Raw genomic sequence first — 17510 nt, 5'->3', positions numbered from 1 at the left:
ACTCGATACGTAGCCGACCATTGGTATTCGTTAAAATAAAAAGGACCGTGCGGTGTCGCGTTTTCGCATTCTCCATTCACTGCACAGCCTATCCGTGTATATATACAAGATCGAATTAAAATTTCAATCCTTTCGGATTTACACTCCTCCCCCCCCCATATTCGGGTATTCGACATTCGGGGAATACCCTTTCAATTTCGTCGTTTCAAAAATCCTCCTCACATTGTTTTTCCCGAGATTCTGGTAAAAATGGAGGAGGGGAAAGAATTTACCTGGATCGAGGGACAACGTCGAAGCGTGGAGGTTGGCCTCCGATCTTGCTCTGGAGAGGGCGGATGAAAGATGCGAAGTTGGACCTTGATAAGTGGCACTTGGCACATTTCCGGATGGCGGCCCAGGTCGAAGCTCCAAGCAAGAACTATCCATGCTTCTGGTCTTTCTCAATTGTGAGCTCATCGTTAATTCGGATCCACCGTTCTCTTCGTCCTCCGGCCAGAATGATACTTGCTGAAACACCAAGTCAAAAAATGAAATTAAATATATCGATGTGTAATTAACCGTTTCTCCTGAACAATGATGTTCGTGTTTCGCATTCATGATTGTTTAATTTGGAAAAAATTAAAGTCTTTTTATATACAACTTTATTAGACGAAGAAAAAGTAGGGAAAATTTAGAGTCTGATAGATAAAGTGTATACGTTATAAATTCGTTCAGATTCGACGATTGTAGCTAAGAAAAATACATTCTGTCTAATAAACTGTGAAGGAGGAGACTGTAGCGGAAAAATATTCCAAGTATCACTCACTCTAAGCCTGGAAGCGAACATATCTTCCACGGATTGGGGTAAATATTCCCTGGTAGCAGCTACCTCGCGCCACTTATCAACCGAGGGATGAAGAGCAGCTAACGCGACCTCGTGAAAACTCGCATAATGTTTCGCCAACGAGCATTGTCGTTCGAGAACAAAGCCGTACCTTCTTCGTTCCTGAGTCATGGCCTGAAAAAAACGAGAAGGTTCGTCATCCCTCTTTCTTTGTACCTTCATCTAATTGATCTATTTCCCTCGACGTTACGGAGCCAACGCGATTTCGTTTAATCATCTCCTGATAATTAGCCAGCTAATATTGCGCTGAGGAAAAAAATTTTATGTCGAAATTTAACTTCAAGTTTTGAAAGATTAACAAGAGATTACCACATTTAAAAATATCAAGTAGAATAAAATTACTATAAAAGTTAATACTGAAAACATCTATTTTCTAAGAAACTATATTAAAAAAATTATGGGAAAAATACATCTATATGAATCAATTTATTAATTTAAACAGAATATTAATTAAATCAGATAAATTTTTTCTCTCAAAAAAAAAAAAAAATATCTACATTTTTAATTCCGCGGACATTCCCTAATCCAAAGTTAATTATCATCTGCCTTGTTATCTAACGTGAACAGTTGGCACAAAAAAAAAAAAAAAAGAAAAGGAAAAAAAAAATTTCAAACGAGAACGTATCTGGCCGCTTTTCATTATATAAGAGCTTGTCCATTACATACTTACATTCTTCAAACTCTGTTCACAAAAGGCGTCTAGCTTAGACTTCTCCTCCTCGAGGATCTGCATATTCTTCAGCTCTTTGTCCATGGCCAGTCCACTCTTGCTCGCGCCCCTCGACTTTTTCCTCTGCTTCTTCATCGTGGCGGCCGCTTTGCTATAAGTTTCGGACCTGGTCTTGTGCTGCTGCAGAAACTTCTTCTGCTCGCTCTATACGAATATTATTGAATATTATTCAGAAAAAAGAAATAAACAAAAAAAAAAAAAAAAAAAGAGGGAAATCCAACTGGCGCCATCACCACGGTTGATAGTCGCACCGTGGGTCGAGGACTACGCGATGCACTCACCTGCACGACCTTGGTGTCTTTCTCCAGGTTCGTCTCGAGGGGGACCAGTAGGTCGACGTAGAACGCTTTCAGCTGAAAGCAAAGTGAAACGCTAGTTAGGCAGAGTTCAAGACGGTGGAAAATTTTAAAGCGTGGAAGCGCGGAAGAGGTGAATTCGAAACGAGCTTAGGTAATGAGGGACTTTTAACGTTTCCTATGTAAAAGAGGCAACCGTTTCTTCTCCCGTTTCGCGATGTTGCTGGCTGCGTTTTTACGACCCGCCTGTCTGACCCGTTTTTAAGCCTGGGTTTCACGTGGGTTGGGGGTACGACCGGTTGAACACCGTGATGATCTCGTAAAATTTTTAACCACCGTTTATTGTTACCTTTGCGATGCGATTATTCCAGAGATACTATTTTAGAGACACTTTAGGGAAGGTTGGTGATTTATACCGTGGTATTAAGTAAAGTTTTATGCGAAGATGGATGACAGATGCTATAAAAGTATTTTTCTCTTCGTAATTCAATTTCTTCAGAGGTTTCGTTCATTTTTGAAATGAAACGCAAGAATATAGTTTCATGCAAGAGATACGAACGTGCGATTCGATATACTTGTAGAAGTATATTTTAAGCGTAATGTAATACATAATAAAATAATTTTTGAGATTCTTTTCTAAGGTGCTAAGTAGATGTTCATCCTTCTTTCTTTGCTCTAAAAAGAATTCGAATATTAATAAATCTTTCTATATAAAAGGAACGATACTACATTTTATAGGCTCTTTTAATTAATTTTGTGAAATATTTAACCAACTAGTTATAATTAATCTATAATTTAAAATTCTTTTAATCCAATTAATCCAATTAATTTATCTAAATACTACTCGTGTATAACAAATGAAATAACAAATATTTTATACAGCCATTGGATATAATTGGTTTACTTAACGCGCGATTTCTATTCCTCTAACTTTGACAAAAACGGAGAGGAAAATACATTTGCCTTGAGCAACAATCAAAATTGTACGTTGCAGTATGAACAATCTATCAGACACGACGAAATAGAAATCAGAGAGTCTATTCGTCGAGATCCAGAGAGTTGACGTTGGTTGTGGACAACTGGATAACTGGAGGTTGATCGGAATTTTTTTTCTTCCTTTTTTTTTTTTTTATCCCATCCACGACTTAATGGATATTGATTAGAGACAGCGTTTCGATCAGAAATACGTTTTCACGAGTGGATAGCCTTCTATCCCCCCGTTAGTGTCCATGAAAAGGGAACAGAAATACGGGGGAGTTGAAATGGAGTTGTTGATCCGTTGAAAAGATCTTCACGATTCGTTTTGCGCCGATCTCTTATTAAGGATCAGCTTTCAATAAGTCCAATGTTTCTTCAAAAAAACTTTGCGTACTTATTTGCTTTGTGAAGACGAAAAATAAAGAAGTGAAATTAGTATTATTATATAGTGAGTAATTTGTAGATGCTGCGTCAACAGCTTTGATCATTTTCATTCAGAAATGAAGAAAAGAGATGTTTAATATTAATTTGGAATCCAGAATAATTATTCGTTATGTTTTTCGTAGCTGCAATTCTTACACTATATCGGTATCTTTATTCTAATATCGACAATAGTGAAATTTTACAAGATGGCAAGAATATTTTTTAATCTCTTAGATGCCAAATTTATTTCCACCATGCATGCAATGCATACGAATTTACGAAAAATCAGATTCAAAGGAGAAGTTTCATAGACAAAAGTGATTCACACGAGTGTATAAAATATCGTGAAGCGATGTTAGTTTTTGCATTGTGCGGCAAACAAATCATGTATTTTTCCACGTGACTCTGGCTCCAACTCTTCTTGAAGCGATGCAATGCACGCACGGTCGATTTTATTTAAGCGTTTGACAGTTTTACGTTCGGCTTTCTCGTCGCCTCATAGAAGCACATGGAGTTATTTATTCGTCGGAATCTTTCCCTTCTCTTCTTCTCTCCCTTTCTCTCTCTCTTCTCTCCCCCTCTTTTCAATGATTTTTTCTTCCTTCCTTGTTCCCTGACAAGCCGATCAAAAAGTAAATTTTGCCAGGAAACTTTTCACGAAACGAAACGCTCGAAATTTCGTCCAACGTGTTTTGATTTACAAAGTCTCGAATTTAATTAAGCAATTCGAGCAACCGGGAAGGATAACCGTGAAACAACACCGTTCAATTTTAATGTCGAGTTCGAAACTTTTACAGCCGGACTTTACGATCCATTTCCAGGCCTGTGGCTTTAGTTGCTTATTTCATTGTTTTCGCTCCTACCCCCCTCTCCCTTTTTACTCTCCATCGCGGAGAAGGAATCCACCACCATGTTAACCCCTTTGTACTTGGCGATCGGCGCACACCAATATTCGAAATATAACAATGAATCGAACGGAAATCAATTAACTTTTTGCATTGCATTTTTAATTACCTTCGATCGAACTCTATTGCGAAAAGAATTCATACATCTTCTTCTTCGTATTTTAAAATATAAAAATTTTGATAATATATAATTATTTATCATGTTTAGTTTATCACGTTAACCCAACTTATAACATTTCGATTTTCTTCATAAAGAAACTAACGAAGAGATTTAATAAATCGAAACATACATTATCCTAGCATCCCTTAAATTAATGCACAAGACAGAAATAAAACAGACCTCTTACCATAATAAATATAAAGATAGATTTCCTTTAAAATTTTTGCACATATTCCCACAATTCTTGGATTAATTTTAAATCCGCCATTGACCATCTCTCCCCTATCTTTGAAATTATTCCTCCTCCTCCTCAAATTTAAGAATGCAGGAGGACTCGATGACGACTTGGGCCAGCAAGCATCCATCAAGCTAACCAAATCCATTCGGTCATTTCGCGGGAAAGAAAGCAGGCCATTGGGCGAACAGCTTTATGTTCTTAAGTGGATTGCCAAAGGGGGAGAGAGAGAAAGGGTTTCGTGGAATAGCGGGGGTGGAAGAGAGCGAGGATGAATCCTTCGAGTGGTCTGGCTCAAATTCGAGCAGCTTGCATTACCTTTCGAGCCTTTTGAAGCTATTGCCGGTGAAACGATCGTCTGCAAAAAGGGAGAAGGGCCGATGGACCCTTTCGCGCGGATTAACGGAGAATCCAATGGGCCGTGGTGAAAGGTCGTGACTCGGAGGGGTCTTCTATCATGTTCAATCATGGTTATTCAATACAAACTCCTCCTCCTCCCCCTTTTTTATTTTCTGTAAATTTTTCAATCGAACCATTCTTAAAGCTGGAACCACAATCCAACGCTTGTTTATCGGATATTTTAAAAATATATCTCCTCGACTTTGTTGGCGGTGTCAAGGGAGAAAAGTTCGTGAAAGTTCGCATCCGCGCGAGAGAACTAAGTTCCACGAAACGTTTACGGGATTTTCTGTCAGATATTGAATACGATGAAACGTTTGATACACCGTACGAAGTTGGAAGAGGGAGGAGGAAAACTTTTGCGCGTGGAAATCGTATGATTTTTCAACATAGTATTAGAGTGGACGATCGAAATTATCACCCGATTAAAATTTAGTCGAGAATGGAATCGAATTAATAATACGTTGAACGATATTAGAATTATTCTATATTTTTATACTTGAAATTGTATCTAAAGCTACAAATTTATTTATATATTAAAAGCAGTTTATTCGTTTAACTAAAAATAGAAAGAAGTAATGACTTTTACTTATCAACGAGTATCGTTGTCCTTTTTGAATCACCGTTCTTCTCTAAGGGATGACAATTTATAACTGCTCGTGCAACAATTTGGTCGCCCGATACCGATATATAGGGTAGCAAATTCATAGATAGGATGGAGTAATTGAAACACGAAACGAAAAGGGGGCCACCGCTCCTTTCAGCAACAAGTTAAGAATTTAATGATCACGGTTCTGAAAGGTTTCTCAAAGAGTCCCTCCCCCCAAAGCTGTTCCGCCGGCAACTTTACACTGGGAAAAGTAAAAGTTCTCAAAGAGGGGGGAGAGGGAGAGACTTCATTATAAACATCGCACCTTTGTCGAAGAAGAAGAAGGCTTCTACGATTGTTGTTACAGGATTCCTCCCCTCCTCCCTTCGAACGAATGGCTAAGTAAGTTGGACGAATCTTCGTGAACTTCGTCCCTCGTTAATCGTTTTTTCCTCGACGAGAAAAGGATGGCAGGAAGCACGGTGAATCGGCAATAATAAAGACCGATATATTAACGGGTCTCGAGTTTTTGCCAAGTGAAAAGGTACGATACGATGAAGTTTTTGTTCCTCTCTCCCCCTCCCCCTCTTGTTGTGACTAGAGAATGTCCCTAGCTGGAATGAAGCCAATCGACGAGCCTTGTTTTCCCTTTTTATCGAGGATGGTAGGAGCGGCTCTGAGATATGGCAATCGAGTCGAAAGTGTTGACGGAGACTCTTGAAAAACTCGGTTCTTGAAAAAGTTTCTTTCTTACATGGAAACGGCGTAAAATAAATTGAATACAAATCGAGGACTCCTATTGGAAATATACATCGTACGAATTCTTGATAAATTTGAATAGCATTCTATGGGCCAGGGCTATTGGAATTTAAAAACGAATCAAGTCGGATTGAGATAATTTAAACAACGGAGTTTTAACAACGGAGATCTTTCAAAGTTGGAATATTAATTTTAATTTTGAAACAAGCGTTTTGCGAAAATAATAATAAGCACAAATGAAGCGTTCTATTGAATTGAATACGTGGATACGAAATATCTCATCAATCCAAGGTTGCCCACTTGTACAACACATTATTTAGTCAGATTCGCTGAAGATAATTTGAAATTGGAAAATTGATCGTACGAGTTAATTCCAATTCGTTTGCTTCTTCCAGTTCTCCATCGCAAATTCTCTTGACAAGTATCTTCTGAAAAAATAATTTCTGAATTTCAATTTCTTTCAGATCCTCAAATCTAAATCATTCATATGAAAATCTCCTTCGACACTCATCTTCAACAAATTTCACATACCAAATCCTCCTCTTCGATCCCTCACGACAACCCTTACACTTAAATACCCCTTAAATGGATAATTTCGTCTTTACAAAAACGATCATACACCCTCCATTCTCCCCTTTCGCAAATCGCAACCAAAAATACCATGCCTCGGCAAAACGTATCATTACGTCCGGCCCGGAACGAAAAAGAACGCCTGGGGGAGGAATTCCCATCCGTTTCCATCCCTTCCTAATGAATATTGAAACGGCGGACTCGTAAAACTCGCGCTCGCCCGCCAACGTTAGACGTTCCATTGACGCACGCCACGCCACGCCACCCGGAAGTGCCCAGGATTCGGCCCCCGATGAAAGCGAATACCATCCGGTTCAACTCGGCTAGACGTTGAGTTTGGGAAGGGGGCGGGTGCGGAGGGCGCTGACGCGGGTTCCCACCCGTTCAAATTTGCACACGGAGGAGGGGGGAGGGGGGGGAGGGAGGGAGGGAAAGAGACAGAGATGTTTGCCACGGCGCTTCGTCGACTGGGAAGGTCCGTGACTTTGCCCGGCTTTTTATACCGGGGTTTCCCCGCATCCACGTCTTGAAAAGCTCTTGCTTCCCTCGCTCCGTGGGAGAGGGTGGAGGAGAGGGAAGAAGGAGGGAGGGATGGATAGAGAGGCGGAGAGGCTTTCTTTTTCTACTTTACTTTGGAGAAATCTTCAGCGGGGGTTGGCTGGGGATTTTTGTTTCGAAAGGTGTTTGTTTGTTTTTTTTTTTTTTTTTTTTTCTTTTGAAAATTTGATTGGTATGGATTTATCGGATGGTATCGGAAGAGAACTCGTAATGAGCTGAAGTCTACTGATAATGAGAGGACCACTGGAGGATTTTATTTGGTTGTTATCTCGTTACTGGCCTAGTTTTTGCTTGGAAAAAGTGCAGCTTCCAAGTTTTTCGTGATAACAGATGAAAGAATTAGAAAAGGACGAATGCTTTGTTGCTTGATTCTATTTTTTCTCTTCTTCGTGATGCAGTCTAATTAAACGAAATTCTAATTGTAAGATACAAAATTGAGCTGCGTTAATAGAAGCTGAAATAAAAAAATACGACTCGTTAAAACTTGTCAAAAATGTCAAAATTGAAATACACATTAACGAAACTATACTTGCAAGAAAAACGGGATACGTTTTAAATTGTAACCCGGATTAAAAAGGTACGAACGTGGTGACACAATATGTAATATCCGGAAGAAAAGGCGAAAATTTCATCCGGCCAACAAGCCATTCTATCCTGCTTATTCCACGCCATTCACATCCCATTAACCCCTCGAATAATCCACTAACCCTGCTCGTCACTTCGAGGGAAACTATATCGACAAGTGTAGCTGGAAAAGCTTTGGCACAACCGGGGTGAGAGTAGTTTTCATCGTGAGAGAGGCGACTTTTCCCCCGGGGAAGCCGCTTGTCCGTCCTGACAGTAACTACATATCGAGCTCGAGTTTTTCCGCGCTTTTCCCCTTCCTTTCCCCCCCCCCATCCGCTCTCCCTTTCCTTCCACCCCTTTCCGTCCACGCAACGATCGGGGGCTACGAATTACACGTCACGAGAACCATATCTCAAAAAGTTTCTCTTTCGCTCCCCGGAGAAACAAACCGAGCCAACCGAGCGATCAATCGACGACGCGCACTCTTTTGCAACAATGAAGCGAGCCACGACGAGAGGAGGCGAATGAATTTTCATCCGGCGAATGTTTTCCCCCTCCCACCCCTGTTTCTTAGTCGAGGAAATTCCGCGAGACAACCGATGGAATCAACCGTGAATGGAACTATTGGGGGAATTCTAATGGAAATTCGTGGGATCGAACAGTCACTTGTTTCTCGTTGATTGCCTCTCGTTTCGAATTAGAGGAATGGATATGGATGGAACTACAGTCGGAATTACATTTATGTAAATTTTGAATATGCTTCTCGTTTTTATCTCCTCTTTCTCGCTCGATAGTTTTCGAAACTTCGTTTCGATGTGGCGACCTCTTGCAAGCTTCTTCTCGTCACGATGATACTCTTTCAATTTGACTGATTTTAATTAGTGTGCCAGTGAAACCATTCGGTTGATTAGAACAATTTTATTTCGATTTATTTTCTATTCTCTTGTATCGAACAGAAACGTTCATCGTTGTGATGTCACACGATTAGAAAGAGGAACAGTCTCTTGACAGATCTGTTTTTAAAGTAGAATTTAATTTGGAAACAAAGAAAATAAAAAAAGATATTTGTTTCTCACGCTGCAGATTATAACCGAGTTTATTAAAATAAAAACGAATTCCTCCCTTATCTTATCCTCCATTAATTCTATCCTATCTAATGATGTAGCATTTCCGGGAATTATTTTTTTTTTCAAGCGTGGAACGGTATTAATCGATGAAAACAATAAAAATGCAAATGAAGCTTTCCGAAAGCTGAAACTCCATTTGTTCTTCCCCATTTCTTTGTCGCTTTTACGCATTTCCACCGTCCGGTACGTAGACGAGATATATGTTATCTATGGAAAAATTTTTATCGTGGATTTCATTAAAACCTTATATCGGTATATAGCCGGGCTGGCTTAATTACGTCGAAAATTAATTCACTCGCGACGCAGATACCAGGACGAATATTAAATATTCTCCACGCAATTTTCTTTCCTTTATAAAAGATTTTTATAATAAATGGTATCACGTCATGTGGAACTGAAAGAATTATTTCCTTCCAATGTATAAGCGACAAGTTAATTAAAATGCCGAAAAAAAGAAAAAGAAACGAAAAAGGAAAAAAAGAAAGAGAAGGAAAAAGATATTCGTTACGAATTACATTTTCTTCTGGAAACACTTGTGCGACTGTTTCGATAATCAACTAACTTTTGCGCTCGAGAAAATGATCCTCGAAAAAAATTTAGTAAATTTATTATAATATCAATCATTATATTTACTACGTAAAATATAAATACGAAAGAAACGTGGAACGAGAATTTAACGAGATTTTCTCCGAAATCTATTTTAATTTTTTAATCTCGTTGATCAATCGTTATCCCGATAATCGAGACTCGGCTGTATTTCAAGTTTCCAACGACGATGAAAGGAAATGAAGTGATAAAGTTGATGGAGGAAAAATTTAAAATTTCGATAGCCCAAGATTCAAGAACACAAAAGGATATCTCGTCATAAAATATACAGAGAAGAATCTATCCCCGATAATAGTTGGAATATCCATCCATTCACGGCCTTGAAGATCGAGGAGGAGAGTAATTTGACCTCCTTCCATTTTCCGCCATCGCTGTTCTCATTTCGGCCTTGGCTCGTCCGATCGTCGTAGTCGATTTTCAGCCTCGAAGAAAAATGCGATAATGCCTGTGACGCTTTCCAGGTATTACCCTTCCAAATTGAATTAGTCCCTTCGACCAAGAGGAAGGAATCGGCGTCGTTTATCTTGTTAAGCGGATGCTCGAGTGCATCGAGGGTTGATATTCGTATGTTAAGAATGGAACGGCGAGGATACAAGGTGGACTGAGTAAAAATTTCCAACTTTAATTATTCTGCTCGTTGATACATTGCGATAAATCGACAACGAGCAATATGAATTTTCAACGTGAAAATGAAATTTTTAATTCGTAGATTCTTCGTTTTTGGAAGGGTTAAATTATATTGGAATAACGCAATTCGATGTCCATCACGACATTGGAATTTATCCGCGGATATCGAAGTAACTGTATAAAACGTTCGTCGCATTTTTAAAACGTGTAAAAAATTTTTTCCCAATTAATCGGATTAAATCGCAACAATTCGTTGATTTGAAGTTATTTGGCCGAAAAATTCAATGAAAGAAGATACAGTGTATATTCGCGGTACAATAAAATATTTTAGACAAGGGAAAATTCAATAATATGCGCTGTGCGATCTATCTGAAAAAAAAAAGAAAAGAGTATCAAAAAAATCTTGATTAAAAATCGGCTCATCATTTCGATTTCGAATAATTGAAAATAACTCGATACAATATTTTTACGTAATAAAGACGGAGCGAAAAATGCTGCTTACACAGATAAAATGAAATTTTACCTATCATCCCCTATTCTTTTTACAAATCCATCAAATCCACCACGATAATTAATCTTCCTCGCAGACAAACTTCGACCTTTCCACTCACCACTCCTTTCACTCATTTCCTCCAAACATTTCACCATAACAACCACTTTCACTATTTTTCCTCCACATAACCTCCACCACGCATGATATCCAATCTACTCACAAAATGCAAATCCTCAATAATTAATCTTCTCCTCTCCCCACAAGCAAGGCTCTTCCACCTTCGGTTTCACATTTCACGCATACTTTCACCCCGTTTAATATTTTCACCCCGCGTTCCGTACATATGTCTCGCCCTCCCCCTCCGCATTTCCTTTCCTCTGAATTCTCAGCGGGCCCCCTCGACCCCGGGACCCCGCTGTACCACGCGTTACAGGGAGACGCATATCCAAACCCATTCACGCACGAAAGGTCGTTGTCTCAGGCCAGCGCGCATAGCGGCATTTCCCCCTTCTTCTCCATCTCCAAGCTTTCTTCGCCTCGCGCCCCTCCCCTTCTTCCGCTTCCATTCCCGAAGATTACGTCAGACGGCCTCGTCTGGCAACATCCGCGAGCATGTCCTCCTCCACTCGTTCTCGCGCCTCCCTTCGCCGTTGCCAAGCCTAATCGCGCGGAAATACACAGTGGAGGAACAATTTGGTCCGGCCGTTGAATCAGTTTTATGGGTTTAAAAGATGAACAGCCGAGGGGGGCGTTTAAAGTAACGAGATCAGAGTTGCGGTCGAGGTTGGTTTATCTGGCACCACCACTGGTGGCAGCACCTGCCGCGGTGAAAAAACGACTTTTCGCGAAATGAGAATTGTTGGATATTTGATTAAATAATTAACGAACGATTCGATGCGTTTGAAAGAATTATTTCGAATTTTTGATTTTGGTTTGATTAATTTTAACGTCGAACGATTCTATGAACTAGTATTATACATCGTAAAATTTCGATTGGTCAAGCAATCGATCAAAGTACGTTCGTGTAATAAAAATTCTTATGTGTTATCTCGATATAAAATTAAAACGATATATCAATAATTATGAAAGTTTCATGACAAAAATCAGGCATGTTTCCTCGTTTTCTAATTAAAATCTCTATTTATTCGTGTTTTCTTCGCTATACGACTCGAAATTGAATAAGGAAAGGAACACACGACGGGCGGATCGAGTAGAGGGAAATCTCGTAACACGGAGCATCGAAGTTCACTTCGACCCCTTATTCATTCTTATCGCGCAAAATAATCGAACGCGAAACATTCCATCGAAAAAGTTTCCTTAGATATAACGTCTATCTCTTCGAAAAATTCGACGATTATTCCCACGAATGTTTCCTCCACCGGAAAGGAACGAGCTCTAAATCAATCCAATATCGAGCCGAGTGCTATAAAACGCGGAGAGAGGAGATCATATCTGGCAGTTGTTAAGAGAAACAATTACTTTTTCTCCGGACAAGTCTCTCCACGAGTTATATATATATATATATAGGGAAACAATTAAAGTTCGACCGAATCCCTTCCTGAATGTCTTCCTTCTGTCCACGCGATTTTCAAATGGATACACGCACGATGCAACTGCAAATGGTTTGGTCGGCGATTCCAGTGGAAATAACTGTCGCGCAATAACCGGTCCTCCGTTATTGCCGCTGGAAACATTGTTCTTCGTTTCTTCGTGGAAAAGATGGGGATCAAAGGGGCTCAATCTTCGAGACTTTAACGTCCTGTTGGAAACGATTGCGCAGCGACGGAGGATCGTTCGTAATGGCTCTGGGATCATTGTTGGGGATATTCTCCACAAAGGAGAGCGGGTGTATCAACGCGACGGGAATATATTTGGGAGAAGAGCGGAAGAAGGGGTTGCCACGGATTTTAAACGCCGAGCGCAGTGGCCTCGCACAGAGGGTGGACGATCTTTATGGCGCATTGTCATTGAAATGAAAACGGGGTGTTACCTTGCGATGCTTGGCACAATGGCAGTTTTGGAATATTCATCTGGAAGGGGAAAGATGGAGATTTATCGTGAATCTGATCTATCGTTCGAGATCCACTGGTTTATTTTTTTTTTTTTTTTAGGATCTTAAGAGCTATCGTGCAAAAATGAACGTACAATTTTTATTAAAGAGAGAGATTTTTAATCGAGGAAGATGATTTTTCTCGCTCAAAATGAATATTCATCGTCTTTTTTTTTTTTAAATTCATCAACAGATGAAATCGAGTTAAACAAAACCACACCTTTCTCCAAGATCCAAAGGATTTTTTTTTTAAATTCCAAGAACATTCTCCGCCACTGCGGAGAAGGAGCGGAAGCAGTTCCCTCGCGGAATATCATTTCGAAAACACAGCTGCCCGTATCACTGTCCGCGGGGCGAAATCGTAATAACATGTCGTTACGGTCGAAACGAATTTTCACTCTCAAAAGGGAGACGTCTGCAGGTGTGTAATCTCACCCGGAAGGCAGGCCAGGGGTCGCGCAAGGATCAAAGAGATTTTCCATGTGTTTCTGAGCCGAGGACGGATGGGGATGGAAAAGAAAAAAAAAAAAAAAAAGAAAAAGAAACGAAGGAGCCAACGGGGGGTGTTGGAACACCGTGTTGAAAGACTGGAAGAATAAGGGAGGGTTAACAAAGTTGGGCTATCGGAGTGAAGGGGGAGGGTTAAATGACCAAAACTCTCTTTTAACTTTCCAATTAATATTCCAGAGGGGAGGGGAGGATTGGAACTTTGGTCACGGATTCGCCGTTTCGGTTTCACCCTCCTCCCCCTGCCCAGTTTTAATTGCGTCAGCCAGCGCTCGTTTATTTAAATAATTCGAACGTGAACGGGTAGAGTAACGATTTATCCGATACCTCGCTCGTAGCAGATTCTTGGAAATCCTCCTTTACGAATGCTCGCTCCACCCCTCGTTCTTATGAAGTATTCAAGGTTTGATTTCGGAAGGTGGCCGGCGATACTCGAGATGCGATTTATCGAGGGAGGTGTGCAGGAGGTAGGAGGGGTGTGGTGTATTACAGGGCTCGTTAGGGTGGAAGATTTATCGCGTTCCGCGCGGATTGGAAACGTTATGGTACATAATTCATTGCATTGGCCGGGGATTTGGAAAATCTTTGCCTCCGCGTTTCTCGGTGTTGAGAGATTTCTCAATGATTGTTTTGGATAATGCAATTTATCGTTGTTTCTCTCTATGTTTAACTTTTTTCTAATATCCTATTCTTTCTTGATTTCTTGCAACAATTTAATAATATTCGATATAAATATTTATCGTTTCTCGAGTTAAATTTCCGAGTCACGAAATACCAAAGAAATTAATATAATATAAAATAACAGTACATCGAAAAGATTTCTCTTATTCATTCTTTCTTTTCTTCCACCCACCTTAACTAATATCCATCGATCGGAATAATCTCGACCAGAATAATCTCGAGCACTCTTCTTTCAACACTCCGGAGAGATTCCCATAGCTACCTCTCTCCCAACGAAATCCTATTACTTTCATCCCCTCCCCCTTTCAAAAAAAAAAAAAGAAAAAAAAAAGAGAAACGAGAACAAAACACAGGTCGAGTTAATGGAACAAAAATGTTATCCTAGAAATTTTCCGGTTAAATTTCCAACACGACAAACTCGAAATACGAAAACTAACTCCTCCTCCTCCTCCTCCAAAAAAAAAAAAGAAGAAGAAGAAAGTACTCACGATATTCATCTCCTGCTCCTGAATCTCCTTGTACACCTCGACGATCCTCATCAGCGCGAACCCTGCAACACAAAGCGAATTTCGATCGTTTTGAAAAGCTCTGCCACGCTTTCACCCCTCTCCCCCCCCGCCATCCCCCCTCCTTGGCTTGCGGCTCAAACTTTCGTCCTGAATTATTCAGTCGCGGCTGGTGTCGCCGATACTTTAATCCGTGGCTAAGGATGGAGGAAGAAAGAGGAGAGCGAGACTTCTTCTTCTTCTTCTCCTTGGTGACACACGTTGCCGCCGATTTTTGAGCGAGGCTCTCGAGAAGGAAAAAGGGTCGGCGATAAAAAAACTGCGGGGAAGGGAAAAATAAAGGAATGGGGAAAGGGTCGCGATGTCGGGGGTGCTCCAAGTTCGGCCAGTTTCGCGGTGGAAAGTTTTCTCTCCGCTCCGTCGTTTCCTGTCCGCTTCTCCTCTCAGAAGGAAGTCCCCCCCTCTGGAAGAAATATTCCACGAGGCGGTGTGTTTGTCGGTGTGTTACGTATGCATGCGTTGCGTCGGGGAGGAACGCGATTAGGAGTTTCCAAGTGGGGAATAAATTTTGGAGAAGATTTTGGAGTAGGTGGGCGAAAAAGGTGGAGATGGGTTCGTGAATTTTGTGGATAGGGAGAGAATGGAAATCTTTTCGTTTTAGGGCGATTTTTCACGGATGAATCGCGGATCGATTGAATTCTTTTTTTTTTTTCTTCCCCCTTTCCTCAGGATCGATATATCGTTCGATTGAAAAAGGGGTAGAAAAGAGGCGGGAATATTCTTAAGTTTGATCGAGTAATTAAAGTTTTAATTAAGTTAGATGAACGCCAATCGGCCCTAAGTTTAAATTAGATTATTAAAGTATCAAATAAAATTGGCGCCAACTTTTCTGTCCGATTATGGACTGGCTTTTGGTTACTGAAAACACTTTCATTGCGTGGAAGGAACTTACTTATTCTAAACGGAGGCTGTCTGTTTGTAAATTTTACAATACAGAGAGGTAGGATGAATTAGGTTAAGACAACATTAGAATCAATTTCATCGAGATACGCCTTTCTTTTTTATTTGATTTTTGGAAAAATAGAGTCCATTACCAATGAACGGTTCGATGATCAAGAGATTGCTCGTTTCGATTGAAAAAAGATATATTCGTTTCTTCTCCCTTCTTTGGTATAAACACTTTATTGCGATTCAATTAGAGCAAGGATAATTTTTTGTACTCTTCATTGAGAAAAAACGTTATGACTTTTTATCGCAGCACAGGTATATTTAATGGGCGTGGAATGATCGTAAAATCCTTGTTTCACAGTTTATAGAATTTTTACGATTCGCATCGACGAAGCAACCACGCAATGGTGTTGAAAAAATATAATAGAAAGTGTATCGTAACGCTTTACGATATTGCATGCTTTTCCTATAGCATCTAGTAAAAAGTTGAAATTTTTCTTCCTAATAAAAATAATTTCTTATCATCGTATAAAGTATAGAATCTTTTAATCTCCTAGATATATTCAAAAATACATTTAGACTCTCGTATTTAAAGATTATTTTTAATACGATCCTATAAAATATATAAAATTTTTACCATCGTTCGATTTCAAAATAATTCTCCGCTAATGAAACTCTTTTCCATCAATCATGAAGTCGAAGTCAAGTAGCAGATACGTTGAATGATAATCCGATTCGAAGAATTTTTTAACAAGAGGATAAAATATTTAAACTTCGCTCTTGACAATCGTAATCATTTAACACCTTCCTTCGTCATTTTTTCTTTTCTTTTTCTTTTTTAATTAACGATCGACGAGGAGACAAAAAGAACGCGACAGGGGGAAATGATGAAAGTCAAATGAAAGGGAATACGGGGGATGAAAATCTTGTCAAGGACTTGTGTCTCTCTCCAGTCAGTCTCACCCATCCACCCACCCTTCAATCCCCGGGTTAATATATGGTGGATCGAGGGTAACGTGCTGGGACTTCTCGACATATGGGATTTCCTTTCCTCGTCGAATTTAACCCCGCAAAGGGTTTCCTCCTACGTGTAACGAGTATGCGCGTTCCTGTAACCTCTCAGGCGAAAGGTTTCGCGGTAATAATCGGCGAATCTTCCTCCCCCATCGTTTACTTTCTTACTCGTATACGATACAATTTCACCCCGAAGAAGAACCGCTCAAATTACGTATCCCTCCCTCCGTTTCATCGTTTCTCCAATCTCGCAGAGTCGTAACGTCTGTTTACGCTCGTGAAACGTCGAATTACGAACGAGGTAGCCCAGAGGCAATTTTTAGATTACGAAGAGAACGAGTGTCATTTCGTTCAGTCTTATATTTCCAATACTTCTCAACCACTATTACTATTGAAATAAAATAAAATTAATTATCCTTACGTTTTCAGTGATCGATATTACTCCGATTAAGAAAAATAAAGAAATATCTAAAATCGATATTTTCTGCTAATGAATTCTCCTCTTGAATCTCTTCCCACGAGTTTCGAGAGCTGCAAAGCCACGGGATCTTTACGCCACCAACGACACCATCCGTTCCCAACCCCGCGAATTAACCCTCAGCGAGAAGGAAACCGAGAGAGGGAGTGTTGGATACGAAGTTGCGGCTTGCCAGGTGTCGAAGGTGAGAAGAAGAGTTGGGGAGGGACGCGCCTTCGTGCGGAAAGGGAGTGGAGAGGGTTGGATGGATCGAGAGGGGTCGCGATGTCGTGATCCCCAGCCTAGTATGCAGAGCTACGCACATGCGTGCGTGAACGTAAATTTGTAAGACGAAGAGCTGGCTGAGTGGCTACGTTAAGAACGTAGGATGATCCATTCCAAGGAGCTACTTCCGATGCACATGTTTTGAAATTCTTCCACC

The 17510-nt window shown here is 40.2% G+C and overlaps 1 protein-coding gene and 1 long non-coding RNA gene across 2 annotated transcripts in view; one reads left to right on the top strand and one right to left on the bottom strand.

Annotated features, from left to right (window-relative positions):
* Positions 1-17510, bottom strand: part of IRSp53 (Insulin receptor substrate 53 kDa) — a 174121-nt gene that overhangs the window by 15621 nt on the left and 140990 nt on the right. The window contains exons 5-9 of the mRNA XM_003697455.4: positions 14632-14693; positions 1895-1966; positions 1554-1757; positions 806-997; positions 273-507 (exon numbers count right to left, since the gene is read on the bottom strand). Coding sequence (XP_003697503.1) covers positions 273-507; positions 806-997; positions 1554-1757; positions 1895-1966; positions 14632-14693 — 765 coding nt within the window. The remainder of the gene's footprint in view (positions 1-272; positions 508-805; positions 998-1553; positions 1758-1894; positions 1967-14631; positions 14694-17510) is intronic.
* Positions 1-17510, top strand: part of LOC147657810 (uncharacterized) — a 121340-nt gene that overhangs the window by 32230 nt on the left and 71600 nt on the right. The gene's annotated exons all lie outside the window — the stretch shown is intronic.

Source organism: Apis florea, unplaced genomic scaffold (genome assembly GCF_048593485.1).
Source record: "Apis florea isolate Af1SG1 unplaced genomic scaffold, ASM4859348v1 contig_2508_pilon, whole genome shotgun sequence".
NCBI lineage: Eukaryota > Metazoa > Arthropoda > Insecta > Hymenoptera > Apidae > Apis > Apis florea.
This window is presented reverse-complemented; position numbering and strand designations above follow the sequence as displayed.